Here is a 22,624-nt window from a genome sequence, read left to right as displayed (position 1 = left end):
TTAACGGTGGGCATGATACATCATACAGTGCATTGCTATCTTACTGTGATGTTATCAAATCAACAAACGAGAGTTCACATGCAAATTGTGCTTAGTATCCCTCTACACATCCAGATAGACCCCTAGTATTTATGAGCATTTTCATATCTTTTAAGGCTTATCTGGATGGCCTTTTTGCTGGTTGTAGGAGTCTTATTGGAGTGGATATTTAAAGGGTAATTATGGTGGTGTTTTGTTATCTGCAATTGCCTTTGATGGCAACAATGAAATGTTTCCAGTGGCATAAGGTATTGTTTCATGTGAAGATGAAGAGAGTTGGAAGTTCTTCATTTGGCATCTTAAACATGTATTTGAACCAAGTAAAAGGGGAGACAATTAGTGCATAATACCTGACAGGTAGAAGGTATGTACACTTGTTACTTAGCATTTCATTGATTATACATAATCTTCTAAACCTAATCTTAATATGTTGTTTTCAAATGCAGAAAATTAACAAGGCTCTCAATGATTTGTGGCCTAAGGTGCAAAACAGGTATTGTTGCAGACAACTTAGTGCCAACTGGAAGAAGCCTTTTCCTGGACCTAAGTTATGGCAACTGTTTTGGCTAGCATGTGGGGCTTTCTCAACCTTCACATTGGCAAAGGTCATGAATGAGATTGACATAAACAACCCTGAGGCTCGGAAATGGCTTGCTAACTTGGGTCCACAGGAGAGATGGACAAAACATAAATTCAATCCTGAATTAAAGTGTGACATTAACAAGACAAAGCTTCACTGCAACCCTAGAAACTGACAGGTGCAAATCAGTGTTAACTATGTTAGAGGGAATTAGGAGAGTCACAATGATTAGGTTAGCTGCAAGGAGGCAGAAGTGTGAAGATTGGGAGAGGCTATGTCCAAACATTGTGAAGAGAGTTCAAGTATTGTGCAATGAGAGTAGGTCTTGCAGGGGTTTCATGTCTAGTCCAGGGGAGTATGAGGTGATGGAGGGTAAATCAACTTTGTCTATCAGTTTGAACCAACACACATGCCTTTGCAATTTGTGGCAACTCACTGGCATACCATGTAGGCATGTAATGAGAGCTATTCTTCATGAAGGTCATGATCCACAATCATTTGTTCATGAATGGTATTCAGTGGAGAAATATAAGTTGGCCTATGGTCACAGCATTAAACCTATCCCTGACCAAGATAAGTGGCCAGCTACTGAGCACCCTACTATATTACCTCCTGTGATCAAGAGAGATGTTGGTAGGCCTTGTAGGAACAGAAAGAGAAGTGATGATGAAGAGAGGAAGGGAAAGAGGAGCAAAACAATAAAATGTGGGAAGTGTGGAGATTTTGGTCACAACAAGGCCACCTGCAAGAGAAGGGCAACAAAAAAACAAAAGGCAGCAAGAAACAATGATAATGCTTCAACTTCCAAGAGCAAGGGAAAGTCAGTAGTAAAGCAGAAGACATCATCAAAGAAGGGAAAAGGCAAAGCAAAGTGAATAGTATTTGTAATATGCGATTGTAATTACTTAACTTTTGACTGAATTAGGATGAACAGTAGATTAATCCTCTTGTGATTGTAATTACTAATCCTCTTTTGTATAAATTATGTATGATTATGGATGAACAGCTCTAACTTGGTATGCATATTGATCTAAATTTTTTGGTGATGAACTTGTGTTTTGGAATGAAAGATAAAGTACAATCTTACTTTAAAATGGCAAGAACCAACATAATACCTAAGCTTACATAGATAGATACCATTTCAATGCTTACAATCTTACTTTACAATGGCAAGAACAAATTACAGTAGGTAGAACATTACAACAAATTTCATGAAAACCACAACCTTAAGTAAGCTATCAACCTTCTTGGACAACCCTAGAACAATAGTTTTGAGTTCATTAAATAGTTCCCCATTCATCATTACAGGAGCAGCCCCTTGAACCTCTGGAGGTGCAACTTCATCAAGGTTTTCCTTCAAATCAGCATCATAACCCCATTCAAATGCTTGGCACGACATACATTTGTAGTAGATTCTTCCCAGATTGTTAATTGAACCCGAAACCCTAATATCATAGAACTTTGTTGGGTCATAGTAACATTTCTTCAAACTTACCCAACTATCACCAACTTCAATGGAATAAACGTTAGGGCTCCCAGGTCGTCTTTTGGTAGTATCGGAATACACCTTACTGCAAAATGATGAGTACCTTGAAGAAGCAGCTATAGAAGGAGAGAAGGAAGAGGAGAGGGAAAAGGGAAGAAGAAGATACGTGTGTTTGAAATGATGCACCTGGGTATATAAACAATAAGACACTAACCATGGTTAGGTCAAATTCAAAATTTAACGGCCAATTAACGGAAAAAAGTTAAAAAGTGTCACAGTTGTAATTAGCAAGATAGTTTGGGGGTACCATTGGAATTACGAAAAATACGGGGACCCCAAAAATATAGTGCAATAACACAGAAATACCATTGATAATATCCCAATTATATTTTAGCTTCTTCTTTACCCCTGAGATAGAGAGTGCACAAAGGATCTAGGAGTTTTTATACAGTTGTTTCAACACTTACATTTAAGGATAATGAGTGCTCAAATGAGCGCACCCTATGGTCAAAGTATGTTGATTGTTTAAACGTCAGTTTATAGTTAACATACTCTTTTCTAAGTCATTTTGTCTTTTTGGTTGCTACTTGCTACATTCAAATGCTTGCTCTTGATATTTTAGTCTATATTTAGGTTGATAATATATGTGTGAGATCCTTATATTTATGAAAAAGTTTGTCATTTATGTCTAAACATTCATAAAATATTAACTATTTTTTAAATGTATGTTAAATAATACACATTTGATTATGTGGACAATAAATGGTAAATACATTTTATGTTTTACTAAAAAAACTCAAAATCTTCTTACCTTAGACTTTTCTTATAAATATAAATAATATATAATATACAATGTAATAAATAGATATAAATTTCTATAATTTAATATGCAATATTTGACATAAACTAAAAATTTTCCAATGTGCCGTAAATGGTAAATGAAATACAATGCAAAAAAATAACTAAAATACAATGCTAAAAAATAACTATTACTATACACAATGTAATTAATATACTTTTTACTAATCAATATTTATTGTTTAACATATACTTTCGTATTTAAAATTATCTTTGTAATTGTTTAATGTTTAATACATCATTTCAAATGTTATAATCTACATTTTGATTATTAGAATACAATTTTTTTTAAGAATATTTAATAAATTATACTCAAAATATTTTTAGTCATTTTAGACGATAATTAATAAATATTTACTTATTGAAATAAAATTACATAAAATAATTCAATCTTTTCATAATTTTTCTATAATAATCTCACCTATTATAACCATGAATAATCTTAACTTTAGCGTTATTTGTCTAAAGTAAATTTGGGTAATCGTATGATATGCTACAGTAGTCAATTTACCAATAAATTAAATTGAAAATTAATGTAAAATTAGAAAATAATTTGGAAAATATACGTAAAAGATTTTATAAAATAAAAAAATTATTATTTTTACATTCTTTTTGACAAGTATTTTAATTTATCATTTTTTTAAATAAAACTTATCTAGTTAGTGGACTCACTCTAGGTAGATAAATTTAGATCATTGTAGAACGAAAATGTAACTAATTTTGCTCATGGAGAAATAAGGCTCGTGCATCGTCTTCTTCGGTGTACAAGAACTGGGGTTCGCAGAGCCGCCGGCGAACATAACATGGAGCAACCACATTACTGCCGCCACCCTCCCCACAAACACTCCCACCACCTCCTCTTTTTTCACCCTACTCCTCTCTCCCCTCATCATCACCATCACCATCACCATCACCATCACCATCACCATCACCATCACCTTCATCATCACCATCACCATCACCTTCATCAACATCACCATCATCAAGTTCAGTGTCAATGTGCAGTGCTTGTGCAAAACTCTCATTCACATTATTCCAATTCAATTTCCCTTCCGCTACATACTAATCCCAATCTTGGTGTTTCTGGGTCTGAAGCTTCTCATACTTTGCCGGATACCCAGTAAGCTCTTTTATTCTTTTACATTTTTCCTCTTATTACCACCATTTTTTAATCCTTTTTATTCTTTCAATCATATGTTTCAGAGTAATTTATGATTCTTCAATTGGGTTTTTTCCGTTGTTTAAATTGTGATTGTTTTTTGATTCATGCATATTGTCTAATTTTATTCTCTAATCTCATATATTGCCCTTGTTAGTTAACATCTGAATAGATTCTGTATTGTTTCTGCTTCGAATTATAGACATTTTGAATCTGTATGGGTTCAAAGTAGCAACCTTACTTCAACTAAAAGAAATTTAGTTTGATGGCTAATAAATGTTTTAACTTCACTTTAATTTGATTGATGGAATTGGATTGGAATTGGGAATGTTACTACTTGAATTGAATTGAGTAATGAGCATATTCAAGTATATGATGCTACTTTGAGCAGCTAGGAGTATATTGAGAATCGGGTTTCGTCTCAGTTGGAGCAAATATCGTCTGCCCTAGACAAGGTTTTGGGATGAAATCTTACTTAATACTTTCCTTCTCTTAGTCTATAATCCCCAAAAAAAGTAGCTAGGTACCCCCAATTGTTTTGAGTCTTGATTCCTCTTGTCCTTTGACATGAAGGTTCAAGTTGTTTATAACAACTCAATTTGTTCCAAATAAGTGTTTATCTTTGTCCTTCTCCTATTATTAGGGATATGCCATGAACTAAGTTCCCTCTTTATAATTCCTCTTCCTACATTATAGTAAGGTGCACATAATGGTAAAAGTTTTGATGTAGGACCGGACGTATAAGTTGGGTGATACACACTTAGAATGAAAGAACACACATTAGGGTTAGGAGGTATTAGGATCTGAGACGGTGTTTGAGGGTTTGATACGTGTTTAGAGGGTTTAGGAAAGATGAGATGGCATACGGTTTGATAGTTTGACAGATTTGAGAGAGATGATGTAGCATGTGTTAAGTGTTTAAGGGGCAAGAGATAGATTAAGCTAGGGTTCCTCAGTTGGTGTGTGTTCAAGGGCGGTTCCACCGACTTTGAATGTCATGAAGGGGGGTTGGAAATCGGCCATGGGGGGATTTGTTTTAGGATTTATGTTCGAATGTTCAGAAAAGAAAGAAAGAAAAAGATAGAACATCTACTTGACTTTTGAAATCCAATACAGAAAATTCATCATGGATAATTAAGTCCCTAAGTTATTCAAAAACACAAATAACCTAGCTAAGGGCTTATTATGGATGACTTAAGGTCTACTCCCAATCTTGAAAGGAAAAAAAGGAAAGAATGGCAAAGAATGGAAGTCACAAAGTTTTTTGTGCATATTCAACTTGTTTGTATTTCATACCCCGAAAATGGTTTTGTATATAATAAAAGCTATTCTAAACTAAGCCTAAGACTTGTATAAAAGATTACAATATTTAAATACCAAGAATTAAGCCTAAACCATAGAAACACGAAACGAAGAAACTCAGTACGTTCCACCTAATGGCTTATGAGATGGTGCCTTTAGCTTCACATGTCCGTTGAGTTTTGGACTGATTTAAAACAACTTAAACCTAGCTAAGAATATTCCACCATTTGTTTGAAGTTCAAAGTTGAAAATTGAAGTCAATTGAAACCCTTACACGCATGTACATGTCTTCTCCTTGTTATTCTCAACTTCCTTGATCAATTAAAAAATAAATAAATAAATAAATACTTAAACTTCAAATGTGAATTTTGAATTCAGAAAAATTGATCGAGATGGTTGAGCCACATTCATCAAGTGGTCGCCCATTTTCGCTCATCTTTGTGTTTCTAGACCCCCAATGAATTTAAATTTCAAACTTTTGGATTTTAAATCGGAGTTTGAATACTAGAGTGTAGGGTTGGCCGAAATCATCGTGACCATAGTTGTTTTCTGGCTCTTCATAACCTAGCTATTTCTTGATGTGCTTACTCTTGGATCGATAAGCTCAAATTTTCGACTTGGACTTCTGAAATTTGGATCCTTGTTTCAACCTTTGTGTGTAACTTGTTTTCTTAGCTCACTTTCTTTGCACGCATCCATCTCCACAATTCGAGAACGTGCTTTCAAAGCTTGAATTAGAATACAAACTCAAAACATTCTAGACTCACATTTAATTCTTAGAACTGAAATTCAACTGAAAATTTTGAAGGCTAAAACATTCCAACTCATCTATGTTCGAATAAGACTCTAGAACAAAACATGAATGAAGACTCCGTTACAAATTTAGATTCCTAGAATCAAGTTGAGGAATGCCTCAAAGACTTTGGATGGTTAGTAACCTTTTCAATGAACGTAAAGAACGGTTGCCTTCGAGTTCATCAATGGTATCTCGGAGATTTGACCCCCATTACATCAACACAATCAGTGCCGTCTTGAACATTTTGGGGGCCTGGAGCAAAATTTCAAATTGGGGCCCATAAACAATACCAATATTTTTGATATTAACATAATAAAATAGAGTACATAAACTTATTAATAAAATAAAGTAGTAGTACTACATAAATGACTAAGAAGTAGCCGCAGGTAGTTTTGTCAGTAGCACAAGAGTTGCCTCACGTCTATACCCATATATATTTAATAAAAAAACTAAGAGTGGGCCCCACAAAATGGGGCCCTGTGCTCAAGCTCATGTAGAACATGACTATAGTCGGCTCTGTCAACATTATATGTTCCAAATTAAACATGATGGACCATGATCTGCATCAATAGTCCAACTGCTCATAATGAGAATATATAATGACATTATTGTTACACGAATTTGGTTGGTTATCCACGAGATTCAGAAAGCTTTATCTCTTTATGTTTATGAAGGAATTTCATCGATGATGGTCTTGAAGAATATGAAGAGCTTGAAGATGAAGATCCGATTTTTGTTTTGACCGATGAATGGAAGGAGTTCTTTGCCGAATCCGAAGCCAAAAGGAGAGAAGGTAAATGCTCTTTTTTAGGATTTTGTCTTGATTATCGGGACATTCATTTATTCTATGTTTGAATAAAACATGACTCGATAAAAGGGAGGGAAAGGAAGGTGAAAACCCTTCTAGTTTTCCGTCGCTATCTCTTCCTTTTGTTCCTCTTCCTTCTGTCCAAACTTAGTGTTTTATAAACATTGTTGAGAGGAATAACAACATAGTTCAAAACAAATCTGATGATCATGTTTATTTCTAAAATTGGAAGGTGAAAATAGAATAAACTTGCCCGATGTCAGTTGTCCTGTGTTATCTAGCTAAAATACAGGGCCGACCCTGAGATTTGTGAGGCTCGGGGCAAAATATTCATTATGGGTCTCTAACTACTAAATATACTTTTTGGGCTCCTAATTATTAACTGTTAAATGTCATTAATCTTATATTTTTGGGTGGGCCCGAGGCACAAACTCCATTTACCCCATATAGGGCCGGCCCTGCTAAAATAGATCATCACACTCACTATATACCTCGAAGTAGTTATTTTGAGTGAGCAATTTCTTCTATTTTCTGATGATTTGAATTGAATTTTCAGCTAAAAAACTAGCCAAGAAACAGGGAAAGTCCTTGAAGAAGTAGCAACTGCAGTGCCACAACTGGGTGATATGGTTTCCATGTTAAACTATGGTACAAGCTGTAAGAGAATACGCTAATAATGTGTTTGGAAATTATGATTTCATTTAGAAATTTGTATCATCAAAATTAAAACCATTACCATCATTCTCGACGCATTCTGGCCCTATATTATCAAAATTATCATATTACAATCTTGTATCGACATAACCCGCAACCTTAGAATCGATATCGATTGTGTTAGTTTTAGTCAAGTTGTAATTAGAAGAAGTTAGCATGTAGTTTGTTTCTTCATGATACATCTAATTTTATAGTTGGGTCAAAATACACTTAATAGTTGCCAAGTTTACAAGGACAAATTAACGGATATAAATCTTTTGGAAGAAAGGTCTTAACATACATTGATACATGATACAAAATCCTAGGATTCCTTTATCATAATTTATGTAAACAATAATATGAACTTGATTTACTTGATGTCAAAGTAAGTATGCCATATTATTTCCATTTTGATTTTACTAGTGTTTTCCTGTTTGCTAACAATTCTAGAACAAAGAAAAACTAGATAACCAAAGCAAGTCCTCGACTTTTTACAGTGCTAAATAGTGGTAATGGAAATAATTTGTAAGTGTAAATTTTTATGATATTTATCATGTTATTACCATGGTAATGAAAGTTTGATCATAAAAAAGTCTTTTTTTTGTTCGCAATTTTTCATTACCTAATACCACATGTTTAAGTGGTACTGCATTTGAATGAATTTTGTGAAGAAAATGAGCTTGTTGAAGGAGAATAAGTATGGTCACTAAATTTATCAAGAGATATCCTTACTAAAATTACAATAACATTTTATTGTCGTATTCGCCAATTAGTACCGATTATCAAATGGGCTGTTAGGGTAATAATGTTTAAGCATCCTATCACGTCTAAAGAGTGTTTGTTCATGTGTTTAATAATACTCCCTCAGTTTCATTTTGAATGTCTCATTTGCTTTTTTGCGTTTGTCAATGCACTAATTTAATACTTAATAGCGATAATTGTGTATAATTAAAAATTAAAAAAACTAGAATTAATAAACCTTATGTTGAGATGAATCAAACAAGATTTCGTTTTACTATTTTAATGCATGAATTAAGAATAAAATACAAATTAAGAGTAATTGATAAATAGTAACTTAAAAGCAAATGGGGAGAGAGAATATTAATTAATCTAGTTAAGGATTATACTTAGGCGATTAGCCACATTTAAAAGTGCGGTTAATTAGTCTTATAGCCACGCATATAAGCGTAGATAATGTGGGCTATATTCAAATTCTTTTTAACTTTAGATGAGACATATGTTTGGTTCATATGCCTAGATAATTATTTGTTTTTATAAAAAGATTATTAAATTATCAATACATCTCTTTTAAGAGATATTCTTGTAAACAAAAGCCCCACCGTAACATATGTTCATATAAGAAACTTATATTGAAAAAATTACGTGTTAAACATTAAATAACTAAAGTGAGTAGTTAAGTAAAAAAATTAAAGTTTTAACTAATTTTGTTGGACTAATTCAATTCAATTCAATTAAAAATAAGGATATGTAAAAAATTAATGAATTTCAACAACAAAATAATGACATGAAAACAAAAAAATTTTAACAAAATTGAAAAAAGGGAACAAAAAATAAGGTTCTAATTACTATTAGGTCGATAAAGAGTTTTTAGTTTTATCGATATAAGTTAAAGTTTAAGATTATGACCCACCAATTTTTAGTCGAACCTTAATCAATCTTAAATTGGGCTATCAAATCTATTAACGCTAGTATTTTGAAAAATAATTAATTGAAACAAGTTATGGTACATTATGAATTTTGGCTCCTCTAAAATTTTAATCCATTTAAATTAATTTTAGACAACCATCTTTGTCAGAGTTTGCTTGTGGAACATTATTGGTCGTCCTCTTAAGTCTAGATCGAGTGTGGTCCTCATCAAGATTTCAAGAATGTGACGACAAAGAGCTGTTTGTTATGTCTCCTGTATGAGAAAACAAAATATAGTTCACAAATTTGATTAAATAAAAACCTCATATTTTTCTTTTGTAATTATCGATAATTATATGATAATTTGGTTTGAGCTTTAAAAAAAAATTAATTGACTATTTATATCAATAAGGTGTATCTTTTAATCATAGGAGTCCACTTGCTAAGCACTCCACAGTTAAGCGTGCTTAGTGGGGAGCAATCTTAAGATGGGTGACCTCTTGAAAAGTTTTCGCGGACACGCACGAGTGAGACCCAAGTACGTTAAAAGGACTTGTGTTGGTTTGTGAAGCTAATCTTCAGTATTCATAGGTAGTCACCGGCAGTCCGATGGGGTGTTACAAATTAAAAATAGTCGGCAACCGACTATTCGAAAAGCAGGTTGTCACTAGTTACCTACGAATCAATGATCAAAAAGTTGGTCGCTATTTATCTTCCAACCTTTTTATCATTGGTTGGTAGGTAATTGGCATGTAATCAAATTTTTGATCAGTGGTTGGTAGATAATATCGAGCACTTCAACGACTAAAAATAGCTATAGGTAATAGTATTAGTCTATTAATATTATTATTATTTAAATAAAAACATAATACTTATGTAATTTGGTTGTACACGTTTTTAGTCATTAAATTGTTTGTTTAGTTTGAAAAATTGTCTAATTTAGTATTTAATCTAATTTAGATACCAAACTATACAACATCACACCATAATGATGAATAATACACAAGCTAAGTAATATTTGAAAAATAAACGTTACATATTGGACCCATCGAAATGTGAACCACAATTTCAAACTTTGGTGATCATGACATGTGAAAAGAAAAAATTTCCAAGCTGCTTGCATGAAAACACAAGACCTTAAAGAAAGTATTTTGTCCTTACATTATTCTTGTAAGTTGTAACTTGACAATAGTCCCACATAATATATTATTATTAATTGTAAGTATTTCTAGTTAATATTTAATTTCTTGTTCCAAATTAATTATAATATTTTTTATCTTTCTAAATTAATTGCTATATTTCTTTATCTTGAAAATTTTATGTTATCCAAATTTGTATTTTTGTAAAAGAAAATAGTTAGAGTAAAAAGAAAATCATTTGATTTTTTGATGAATGAATTTCCAAACAAAAAAAGTAACAAACAATTTGTAGCAATTAAAATGAGACTAAACCACAAATTAAATTTGATATTGAAACCTCAAAATATGTTTTATGAAAGGTTGATGAGATTCGAACACGTAACCTTTATATCACGTTAGTGTTTGATATCATATTAATGAACCAACTTAACTAAACAATCAGACACCAATTGGAATCCTATTATACATAAGAGATTTTTAAATGAGACGATCTCATGGTAAGACCATTTTTATTGAGCTAATTAGCCATGTTTTAGTATGTTAAAGTGATCACTTATAATTTTAAAATAATAGATTAAAGAAATGGGCTAATTAAATGGATTCGTCTCATGGTGAGAGTTTCATACAAGACGAGTTAATTATATATATATATTGGAATATTCCCATAACAAAATTCACAAATATCCTCTTACATCAATACCATGGAAAACCCTCCTACATCATGGCAATTCAATACTCTTCTAGTAATCCTAGCTTTAACCATTCTAATAAAAGCCTACTTAGCTTCAAAAAAATCTCTCAAAAACAACATAAAAACCCATCAAAAAACTACCATAAAACACCTCCCACAACCAAAGGGTGCATTACCCTTCATAGGCCATTTACACCATCTATGCACAAAAACCACCATAGCCCGAACACTCGGCTCCATGGCCGACACGTCCGGTCCAATCTTCGCCCTCCGCCTCGGAAATCAACAAGCGGTTGTCCTAAGCTCATCGGAAACACTTAAGGAGTTGTTCACAAACAACGATTCATTAACCGCTACACGTCCAAATTTAGCTCTAAGTAAACACCTTGCATATAATTATGCATCATTTGCTATCTCCCCTTACGGAAAATATTGGCGTGACATACGTAAAATATCAACCGTTGAATTATTATCAATCAGACGGCTAGAAAAAATGAAACATATTCGTAATTTCGAAATAAATTCTTGCCTTAAAAATTTATTTAAAACACTATCTAAATATAAAAACAATAAAATTACATTATGTAAATGGTTGAAATATACAAGTTTTAATATTGCATTAAATATGATTGTTGGGAAAACATTTTCTCATGAATTATATGATGATAAAATTACATTTGCTTCGAAATTCGAAAGATTAATAGAAAAAGCTACGTATTTTTCGGGAGTAGCTGTGCCGTCGGATTTTGTTCCGGGTATTGAATGGTTGGATTTGATGGGGTTGATTAGATCAATGAAGGAGATTCATCATGATATTGATTTGATTATTGGTCATTGGCTTGATGAACATATGAAAAGAAGGAAAGGTAATGAGAAAGGAGAGGTTGAAGATGGTGATTTTATGGATGTTATGTTGTCAAATATTGGTGATGGTTGTGAAATGTATGGGTATGAAAGGGACACTATTATCAAAGCAACCGCATTGGTAAGTACTTTTTTTATCCTATTGATTTACCTGCATTTTAATTTTTTAGTGGACATTGTTTATACTTTTTTTTTTTTATTATTATCTAACTTGATTCTTCTACTTTTTAAAGTTATTGATGATATTTGGTAAAATAATTTATTAGACAAATTTAGTTTATTTTGATTTAAATAGAGAATTGGATGGTCATACTTTCCAATACTAATGATTGGTGATTATATTAGCTAGTTAAAACAACTTAGTATTATGAATAAGTTGTTTTTAAACAAGCTGTTCATAATAGCGGGTTAAAAATCAGCTGATCAAACTAGTTAATAAAATCAAATAGTTAAATCAAACACTGTAATCATCTATCAGTCGTTTACCAAACACCCATTCTCATAATAAATGCTTATGAGAAAAATAGAATTTTTTAGATAGTAAATATATTATTTTATTGAATAATAAATTTGACAGACGAAAAAATGAGATCATGCATAAGCATCAAAATTATTAAAATAGAGTTAATGAAAAAAATATTAATGAGAAACATGTGCAGATCATTAGAAATATAAAAACGTTAGAATGATGTTATGGGAAAATATATAGCTACAAAAGCATTGTTAAAATATTAAAATGGCGATGAACAAGGTTAATCATATCCAAAATTTGTGACATAAATAAAAAGTTTCTTTTAAGTAACAACAAATAGAATAATCAAAAATGACAAATAAAACCACTTTAAAAAAACGAAAGGAACATATGTTAAATCATACTATAAAGTTAACTATCAATTTAAACATTTGATTGAGTTAGTTTATTGGTATTTGATCTAATAATTAGTACACACAAACTGGATAATGCCGTTCTGATGCACGATTTTATTCTCCGACATATTTGTATAAACAGAAAAATTAAAAATTTACGGCTTTGTGTTTTAACTGTCTTAAAATATCCTATACTTATTTAATAATAACATTATAAAGATTTTATAAATAATTAAAAAAAATAATATAATATATATGATTTACTAATACATTAAATGATGTAACCTAAAAAATAAAAAATCAATCATATGGATAATATTATAATCATAATTAAAAAGTAGAAAAGTCAATGATATAAACATTAGTCATTATAACAATGACATCAACACTAAATTTTAGAGGGAAAACTTTTATTGAGAGAGTGACAAGTAAGTAATTTTAAAAAGTAATGATATCAGCAGTGTTTTGTTATAATTATAGTTATAGATATCATAAAGTTAACAAAAAAAACATATATAACGAGGGATTGGGATCGCATTTATTGCAAAACCCCTTCCAACCAGAAGTACAAAGATGTGATTTATCTTTTCATGGTTGAGAATACGGGTGTTCACCGGTCCAAATTAGGACCGGACCAGCCGGAACCCATTTAACCAAAAGACCGGAATTTTAAATATTCTAAGAACGGAGACTGCACCGGTTTCATTCGGTCCGGTCCCTGTTTAACCTAATTTTCTTCCGAACCGGTCCGCGTTTAGACCGGTTAGACCGGAAGTAATTTTTGATATCAAAAATAAATTTAAAAAAAAGATTTTAAAATAATTTAGCAAATTAATCATTATAAATTATAAATTAATTATTAAAATTATTATAAATTAATTATTAATTATTATATACATAAAAACAGTAAATATCATTCCTCTTCAAGATTACTTTTATATGTTTAGTCTAATTCAGTCTAATCCGGATTTTTCCGGGTTTAGACCGAACCGGACCGAAAACCCAGAATGAAGAATAAGTAACACCTGGAGCGTGGACCGGATGCAATCGATCTAGTCCGGTTTAGGTCCGATCTCAACCGGTTCCGGTTCGAATCGCGGGTCCGGTCTCATTTTGCACACCCCTAATTGAGAATGGTTGATAATACCTTCTCTGAGAAACACACTTGGGATAGGCTGCCAAGCTAAGACCTACTTCCCCCTTCTGAAATAATCGCTATATAAGGGTTTTTAACACTATTCAGCATTCAAGTTTATTTTATATATCGCGGCTAATGTGTAAGAAAAAATATAGTCAAGTGGAATTTTATTTGAATTGTCTAGTCGCATACTTTTAGAATATTATTTTTTTATAATTTTTAGATGTATATAGTTCAATATGTAAATGATTAAAATAACATATTAAATTGCGTTAAAAGTCAAATGTAACAAGTACGATATAACGGAGGAAGTATATATTTATGTTTGTTTGCATTTCATTTGAGAAGGGTTTGACTTTTAAAAGTATTAGAGGGTAAATTGAGCGACGCCCAGGGTCTCGTATTTTAGTAGCACATCCCCTTTACATTACTATAATCTAGAAGTAAGTCAAGTAACAATTAATGAGGTTGTGGTTGGCCTTGTAGTTAAAATTAGCATTTAGTGGTTTAATGAGACTGAATATTATTTTCCGTTAAAAATATAGTTCAAGTAGTGTTTTCTTGGAAAAATTGAAAAAAAAATAAGCTAGTTATCAAAAAAATTTCCAAATTAAACTTCGGAAAATTTTAGTTTTTGAAATAAGCTTCTCTATGCCAAAGTTGAGGTTAGGTATGTTCTCTGATACTTACAACGAACAAAGAAACTGGTAAAAAAAGTAAAAATTCTTTGTTCATTGTTACTAACAACGAACAAACGGGAGACAACATCACAACGTTAGAAAGGACAAAAAAAACGAAAAACATGTTTGTTCGACAGTTACAATAGTACAACTACTCATAGCTACTTAGACCACAAATAACTATCTACACAGCTACCATATGCCGAATAACCCTTAGAAATATGATGTGCAAATTTTATTTAATAGCAAGTGTACGGTGTACGTGTAGTCGCGAGTCGAACACAAGGAACTTACTAATTTCTACTAATTATATTGCTCAAAGAGAAAAATGTTTGATTGATTTTTGTGTAACAAACTAAAAATGCAATATGAAATGGGTTTAAACTATATGATGACGAGATCTAAGGTGTCGGAAATCCCCTAAATTCTTGTATGATCAAAACCCTTGTTAGTGTCTATGAAATGTCGGATTAATTACGTGATTAAATATGATCTTGTTAATCTCAAACTCTCGCTTTGTTGATTAACTATTAGAATTAGACCCTATTAGTTCATTCTCACACACTATTTTTATTGAATGAATTAATAAGAATTTAACTAAAATTTACCTTTAAGCAAAGTTAATCCTAATCTCACACGCTAGTTCTATTGACTAGTCCAACAAAGCATATTTAATCTAGGGTTATTGGCTCAATTCAATCACTTTAATCCTAATTTCATGGACACATTCAATAATTAAATCATACTTGAATTATAGGTTCAAACCCTAACCCTAGAAAATAAATCTACTCATTATTCATGGTGGAAGCGATGAACACAAACCCTAAGATGATACTAGACATGAATGAAAATGATAATAATGAAATTTGTAAGGAAAAACAATAATTAAACTATGAGACACACAATTAAAGATCCAAGAGACAAAAATATGAAGAACAATACTACTTTTAATAAATGACAATTTCTAAGAAAAACAATTAAAGTTTGACAAGGAAAGATTAAACTAATACAAATTTGATAAAGAAAGACTAAACTACTAATAAGAAATTAAAAGCTTAAAAGTATTGAAAATGGAGTTCTATGGAGGAAGATGATGGAGGAAGGAGAAAGAAAGGGTTTTTCAATCTCCCCCCTTATGCTCCCTCTAAAGAAAGCTTCATCTAATTGCCCCTTATTAACCACTAAATAAACTCTAAAAACTTAATTAAAAAAAGATAAAAGAAAATAATACAAAATTAAAGTATTGAAAAATATGCTGCACGAAATCCAGAAGAAAAAGCATACTCAGCGTCCTCTTCCACGACCAGGAAGTCGAGTCGGCGTTTTTGGCTGACAGTTTCAGCAAACTTCAAACGATCGTCATTTCTTGCTTGGTTATCAAAATTGGACATATAATATATCGTTGGAAATCTCTTCAAGTCTAGTTTCTAATGCCATAAACCTTACATTAATGTGATCTTCCTATCAAAAGTTATGGCCAAAAGAGTAGACATGTATTAAATTTCACCTCAAAACTTTTGCATTATAAACACTCTTCTACTCTTTTGCTCATTTTCTTTGTAGAACATCTTCACCCGAGCTAAAATCTCCTTAGTAAACACTGTCATCATTAAAACCATAAGAATTATGCTTAAAATAATTAAAATCACTCAAAATCAACATGAATAACCAAAACGAGTAAAGTAGCATAAATCTTTAAAATAAGCAAGGAATTATTAACAACGACCATCATTAAGGAATATAAAATGATATAAATAAGTGCAAATATGTGCACTTATGAAAATATTTTTTAATTACAAGTAGGTTAAGTTAAGAAAAGGATTAAATGAGAAACAAATTCAAAATTTTAATTCTAAAAATATTTTTTAATTACCAATCGAGAGAAGATGTGACTATCTTAAGACGGCTATATTACATCTAGTGATCTACATCATGTTTGATTCATCAAAATTTGACTGCAGACACTACTATTAACCGGGTCAGAAAGCACATCCATCACACTAACATGGGCCATATCGTTACTATTGAACAACCCGAAGGCCCTAAAGACAGCCCAAGAAGAATTGGATCAAAAAATTGGCAAACAAAGATGGGTTGAAGAATCAGACATCACAAATCTCTCTTATCTCCAAGCCATTGTCAAGGAAACATTTCGTTTGTACCCACCAAGCCCGTTGGCGGGCCCACGAGAAGCAATGGAAGATTGCCACATTGATGGGTATCTTATCTCTAAAGGAACTCGTATAATTGTCAATATTTGGAAGGTGCATCGTGATCCACGGATCTGGGTTAGGCCCAATGAGTTTCGTCCCGAAAGGTTTATAAATGAAAATGAAAATATTGATTTTAGGCGTCAAAATTTTGAATATTTACCTTTTTCATTGGGAAGAAGGGCTTGTCCTGGAATGAATTTTGGACTACAAGTGGTTCATTTGATGTTGGCTCGTTTGATCCAAGGTTTTGATCTTTGTTCGGAAAATAATGAGCCAATTGATATGTCGGAAAAGTTGGGGTTGGCCTTGCCTAAGGCCGACCCCTTGAATGTTATCCTTAAAGCACGTTTGTCCACTCAGTTGTATGAATCCTTGTAAATAGAGACTACTAGTTCTAAGTTACTAGTAAGATCTATTGCTTAAATGTATGATAAAGCTTTCAATATACATTTATCATGCAAGAGATATGATAGTATGATGTTAAAATAATCATTGGAATGCTAAATAATTTTTTGGTGGTCTTTTCTTGTCACAATCTAAATAATTAGCTAATTATGGAAATTATGTCGTATTGAAATATCTATATATTATCCATGTCTTACCTTATGCTAAGTCGTTGCATAAAAAGTATCGTGTTGTATTGTAATGTGTTGGTTTCGTCATTTAAAATTTTGGCACATGTACCATTAGTCCCATACATGTGCTATCATGTAATGCTTGTGCCATTCCACATTTTGACAATTGTGCTTTCTTTTTGTATTTTTATCACTTTTAATTACATTAAGTAAATCATTGTATATTATAGAAGTATGCATATTTTTTATTTATTCAAATTAAAGTATTTATTTTTGTATTATTTATTTATTTTGATGATTATAAATTTGAATTTTATGTAATAAGTTTATATATCGTGCTACGTGTCATGCTGGTTGAGCTAGCTCGAGTGCCTATCTCATGCAACGGGCTGTGTCGTGCTATTTTTCAACCTTTTGTCAGTGGTTCGCCCAACGACCACAATTTCGGTTATCATAATGAGGCTTTTTAAATCTTGTCTTGTTTGGGCAACCCGTATGCTAGCACAACCTACTTCAATCTCTATATGCAATTTAAAGGCATTACATGTGTTGGTATGGCTTCAAACAAATCTTAACCAACTCTAGTTGTTACAAAATTTAAGTTATGCTTTAAAGTTAACTATTAATTTTAGCTTTTGTTTGAGTTGAATCGATATTAATATTTTTGTACCTAATCCAATACTTCACTTAATAAATTAATCAGCATAAATCTAACACAAAAAGATCCAATGGGGATCGAGACCGCTGACCACATTAAATGCAAGATCCCCTTCCAAACAGAAGTACAAATATGTGATATTACATGTCATGTTTAAGAATACCTATATACTTTTCACCGTTTGAATAGGAGTTACTAAACTTCGCCATCCTTTTCATTTTATCGTCACCCCTCTAAATGAAATTACGAATTTGCCCCTGATTTTTAAAAAATTACAACTTTACCACTCCCTACAAAAATCTTATTTATTATAATAATAATAATAATATTAATAACATCAATAACAACAATAATAATAATAATTAACTTTTTTATATTCTTCAAAAAGAATATAAATAAAATTAATAATAATAAAAGTAATAATAATAATAATAATAACAACAATAAAAAAATTAAAAATAATAATTATTATTCAAAAAGAAAAAAAAATTAATCGCCTAGAACCGGGCGATTGGACCCCGGTTCAATCGCCAAAAAAGTGGCGATTGAACCGGGGTCCAATCGCCTAATTCTGGGTGATTATTTTTTTTATTTTTTTTTTTGGAAAATTTATAATAATAATAATAATAATAATAATAATAATAATATATTAAGAATAGATATGCATTAAATGTAAATGTAAATTAATAGGGAGAATTCCAACAGCCAATTTACTAATTGAGCTTTTTTAAGCATCGTAAATGTAAATTAATTAATTGTAATGAATGTTCTGGGATTATACATTGAAACTTTATCTCATTCTTAAAACACTAGTCAAGATGTAATGTGGGTTACGAACTCATTTAGTTTATAATAAGAAACACTACGATTTTCCAGACTGATCTAATGTTGCAATGGCAGGTCCAAGATCTTATACAACATAGCCTTCAACTGTACATGACCAGGAAAGAAGCTGTGAGTTTTCTCTCAAGAAGAGCAAATGTGATGCCGAGCATTACTGAATTTTGTAATTTTTCATTTCTCCCTTTCTTTTAATTATTATTATTATCATTATCATTATTATTATTATTATTATTATTATTATCATTATTATTATTATTATTGTTGTTAATAATATAAAAGTTAATAATATTATTATTGTTGTTATTAATATTATTATTATTATTATTATTATTATTATAAATTTTCCAAAAAAAAAAAAAAGTGAATCGCCCAAAATTAGGCGATTGGACCCCTGATCAATCGCCACTTTTTGGGCGATTGAACTGGGGTCTAATCGCCCGGGTCTGGGCGATTCAAATTTTTTTTTTTTTGAATAATAATTATTAATTTTAATTTTATTATTATTATTATTATTATTATTATTATTATTATTATTACTACTGTTATTATTATTAATTTTATTTATTTCTTTTTGAAGAATATAAAAAAGTTAATTATTATTATTATTGTTGTTATTGATATTATTATTATTATTATTATTATTATTATTATAAATAAGAAATTTGTAGGGAGTGGCAAAATTGTAATTTTTTAAAAATCAGGGGCAAATTCGTAATTTCATTTGGAGGAGGTGGCGATAAAATGAAAAGGGTGGCGATATTTAAGGATTGGGTAATTTTATGTACATATTTATCTTCCATGCTTATTTAATGTTGCTTATTTGATGTTTAAAAAAAATATAAATAACTGAAATCTTATTTGAAATGTATAATTGTATATTTTTATATTTTGATATTTTATAATTTTTAACCATGTATAGTTTATGACATAAATAATCAAAATCATATATTAAATTGTGTAATAAGTAAAATATAGTAAATTTAATAAAATATATGTGAACTATCTGATTGGATTTCAATTTTAGAGGGGTTTTGATAGGACTGCAAATTGAGGGGCGGTTCAAAACCTTGTATTTTAATGACCCCTTGTCCCCTTACAACTAAAATCCAACAATTATTTAGTTTGCGCTTGACGCTGTAGTTTGAAGTAGTAGCTAGTGATTTAATGAAACTAAAATAATTTTTTTAAAAAAAATTTGTTATTGTTAGTACTTAAGTTTCGTTTAGTAATAAAAGTAATTATTTTTAAAACGTCACAAATTGTAGGCTTGTAGCTTTTCAAATCAAAAGTATTTGAGACTTTATATATTTTTCAACATAGTTGTAATCCAAAGACTATCATTTAGCTTAAATTTATACTATTTATTAGACATCTAAACATCTAACAGTTGTAACAGTATAACTACCCACAACTACATAAACCACGTTACAACTATCAACTATCCACACACAATTATTATATATCGAACAGGCCCTTAGTAACCTTAAACAATTATTATAACTTTAAAAAAAATAAGGAAAATATATTTGTTCATTTTGTTGTATATAATACCCATAATAGAATTCCCTAGAGCCACAATTTATTTTTAATAATAGGCCAAGTTAAGTTAAAGGATGACTAAGTGTAATTCATATATAACTTTTTTGTAAAATATATTTTTGGCTTTCCAACTATGACAACCTGATTCTCTACAAATTATTTTCACAAATTCCTAAGTAAGACTGTCAAGGTGAGACCATCTTATTGAGTTTACTCAATATATACTTTATTTAAAGTGATTGTTTATAATATTATAGTGATTAATTACAATTTAAAAGTAATCAGTTTTTATAAATTTAAAGTCATTATTTATATTATTTAAGTCTTTCTCGAGCCAAGAGACTCTTTGACTGCACTCTCCTCTATGGGAAAAAACTGTCGTCTTTCTTCCTTCCCCAGACCCTGAACATAGTTTTCCATGAGCGGGATACATTGGATACGATGATAATGATTTATAATATTTAAGTGATTACTTAAAATTATAAAATAATTAATTAAAATCAAAATTTGACTTCAGACACTACTTTTAACCGGTTCAGATAGAAAACACATCCATCACAAATGCACAATAACATCGGTTTTTTTATTGAAAACAATTCTACAAATAAATTTCCGAAAATTTTTATTCCTATAATAAGCGTTTTCGTATCTAAATTTAAGATCAGGGGTTCTTTGCTATCAGTAACAGGGAACAAGAGAAGAATATGGCAAAAAAAAATCCCCCACGACTTTATTCGTTATTACTAACAGGCTGACAACAAACAAAAAGAACACAATGTTATAATTTTTTAAAGTACAAAAATACAACAAATATTAGTTCGTTGTTAATAACAGCGAACTAACAACATCTATGATTTAATTTTGTTCCCTTTTAACATGTTTTACTGTTATGCTCTGTTAGTAACAACGATCAGACTCTGACCTAGACTCATACACAAAGAAGCTTATTTTGAAAATTACAATTTTTGAAACTTTATCTTTGAATTTTTTTTTTTAATAAGATCATTTTATCAATTTTACCTTTATATCTAAAGGAACTTGTATAATTGTAAACATTTGGAAGGTGCATCGTGATCACGGATCTGGATAAGATCCAACGAGTTTCGTCCCAAAAGATTTATAAATGAATATTAACAAATTGATTTTAGGCATCAAAATTTGAATATTTACCATTTTCATTCGAAAGAAGGGCTTGTCCTCGAATAAGTTTGGACTATAAGTGATTCACTTGATGTTGACTCGTTTGATCCAAGGATTTGATCTTTATTCTGAAAATAATAATCGAGTTAATATGTAAAAAATCTATTGTAAGCTAAATAATTCACGTTATGAATAGATTAGCTTGTGGTTACTTGACATTTCGATCGTTTTTTCTAGTCACAATCTAAATGATTAGAAATTATGTCATATTAAATTGTTCAATGTCATAGAGGTCTTGCCTCATGCTAAGTCGTTACATGAAAAGTGTCGCGTTGTATAGTATCATGTTTGGTCATCTTAAATTGTGGCACATGTACGGTTAGGCTCATGTGTCATCATATCATGCTCGTGTCAATCCACGTTTTGGCATATTTTTTCCTATTTTTTTGGATTTTATTATTATTATTATTATTATTATTATTATTATTATTATTTATATTATTATTATTATTATTATTATTATTATTATAATAAATAAAAAAATTTGTAGGGAGTGGCAAAATTGTAACTTTTTAAAATTTAGGGACAAATTCGTAATTTTATTTGGAGAAGGATGGCGATAAAATAAAAAAAGGTGGCGAAATTTAGTAACTCCCAAAAATTAATTCATTTTACATTCATGAACCGCCCTACCAATTATTGTAATAACATAATGAAGAAAGTCTTGAATTCTACAATAATAATGCTTGAAAATCTATTCAAGACAAAGCTGATCAATCAATCAAGCTAATCGATAAGACATTTGAAAAAGATACTATGGGCTCATTCGTTAACGTGTTCATTTTGATTCTCAGCTCAATTCCAGTTAAATGTTTTGAGTGGGTTAAAAATCGAGTTTTATGTCCATCT

At 30.7% G+C, this 22,624-nt stretch overlaps 3 protein-coding genes across 3 annotated transcripts; all 3 read left to right on the top strand.

Annotated features, from left to right (window-relative positions):
• The first annotated feature begins 816 nt into the window (after window positions 1-816).
• Window positions 817-1,494, top strand: LOC130826669 (uncharacterized). Its single transcript, XM_057692238.1, has one exon. The coding sequence runs from the start codon at window positions 817-819 to the stop codon at window positions 1,492-1,494; it is 678 nt and encodes a 225-aa protein (XP_057548221.1).
• A 2,160-nt stretch (window positions 1,495-3,654) lies between these two features.
• Window positions 3,655-7,778, top strand: LOC130827413 (uncharacterized). The gene is made up of 3 exons (XM_057693131.1): window positions 3,655-4,083; window positions 6,895-7,013; window positions 7,585-7,778. The coding sequence occupies exons 1-3, from the start codon at window positions 3,767-3,769 to the stop codon at window positions 7,626-7,628; spliced, it is 480 nt and encodes a 159-aa protein (XP_057549114.1). The 5' UTR covers window positions 3,655-3,766; the 3' UTR covers window positions 7,629-7,778.
• A 3,362-nt stretch (window positions 7,779-11,140) lies between these two features.
• LOC130827412 (dimethylnonatriene synthase-like) lies at window positions 11,141-17,698 on the top strand. The gene is made up of 2 exons (XM_057693130.1): window positions 11,141-12,183; window positions 16,709-17,698. The coding sequence occupies exons 1-2, from the start codon at window positions 11,209-11,211 to the stop codon at window positions 17,336-17,338; spliced, it is 1,605 nt and encodes a 534-aa protein (XP_057549113.1). The 5' UTR covers window positions 11,141-11,208; the 3' UTR covers window positions 17,339-17,698.
• Window positions 17,699-22,624: the final 4,926 nt, after the last annotated feature.

Source organism: Amaranthus tricolor, chromosome 11, assembly GCF_026212465.1.
Source record: "Amaranthus tricolor cultivar Red isolate AtriRed21 chromosome 11, ASM2621246v1, whole genome shotgun sequence".
Taxonomy (NCBI): Eukaryota; Viridiplantae; Streptophyta; class Magnoliopsida; order Caryophyllales; family Amaranthaceae; genus Amaranthus; species Amaranthus tricolor.
Note: the sequence above shows the minus strand (reverse complement) of the source record. Positions and strands in the feature narration are given on the sequence as shown.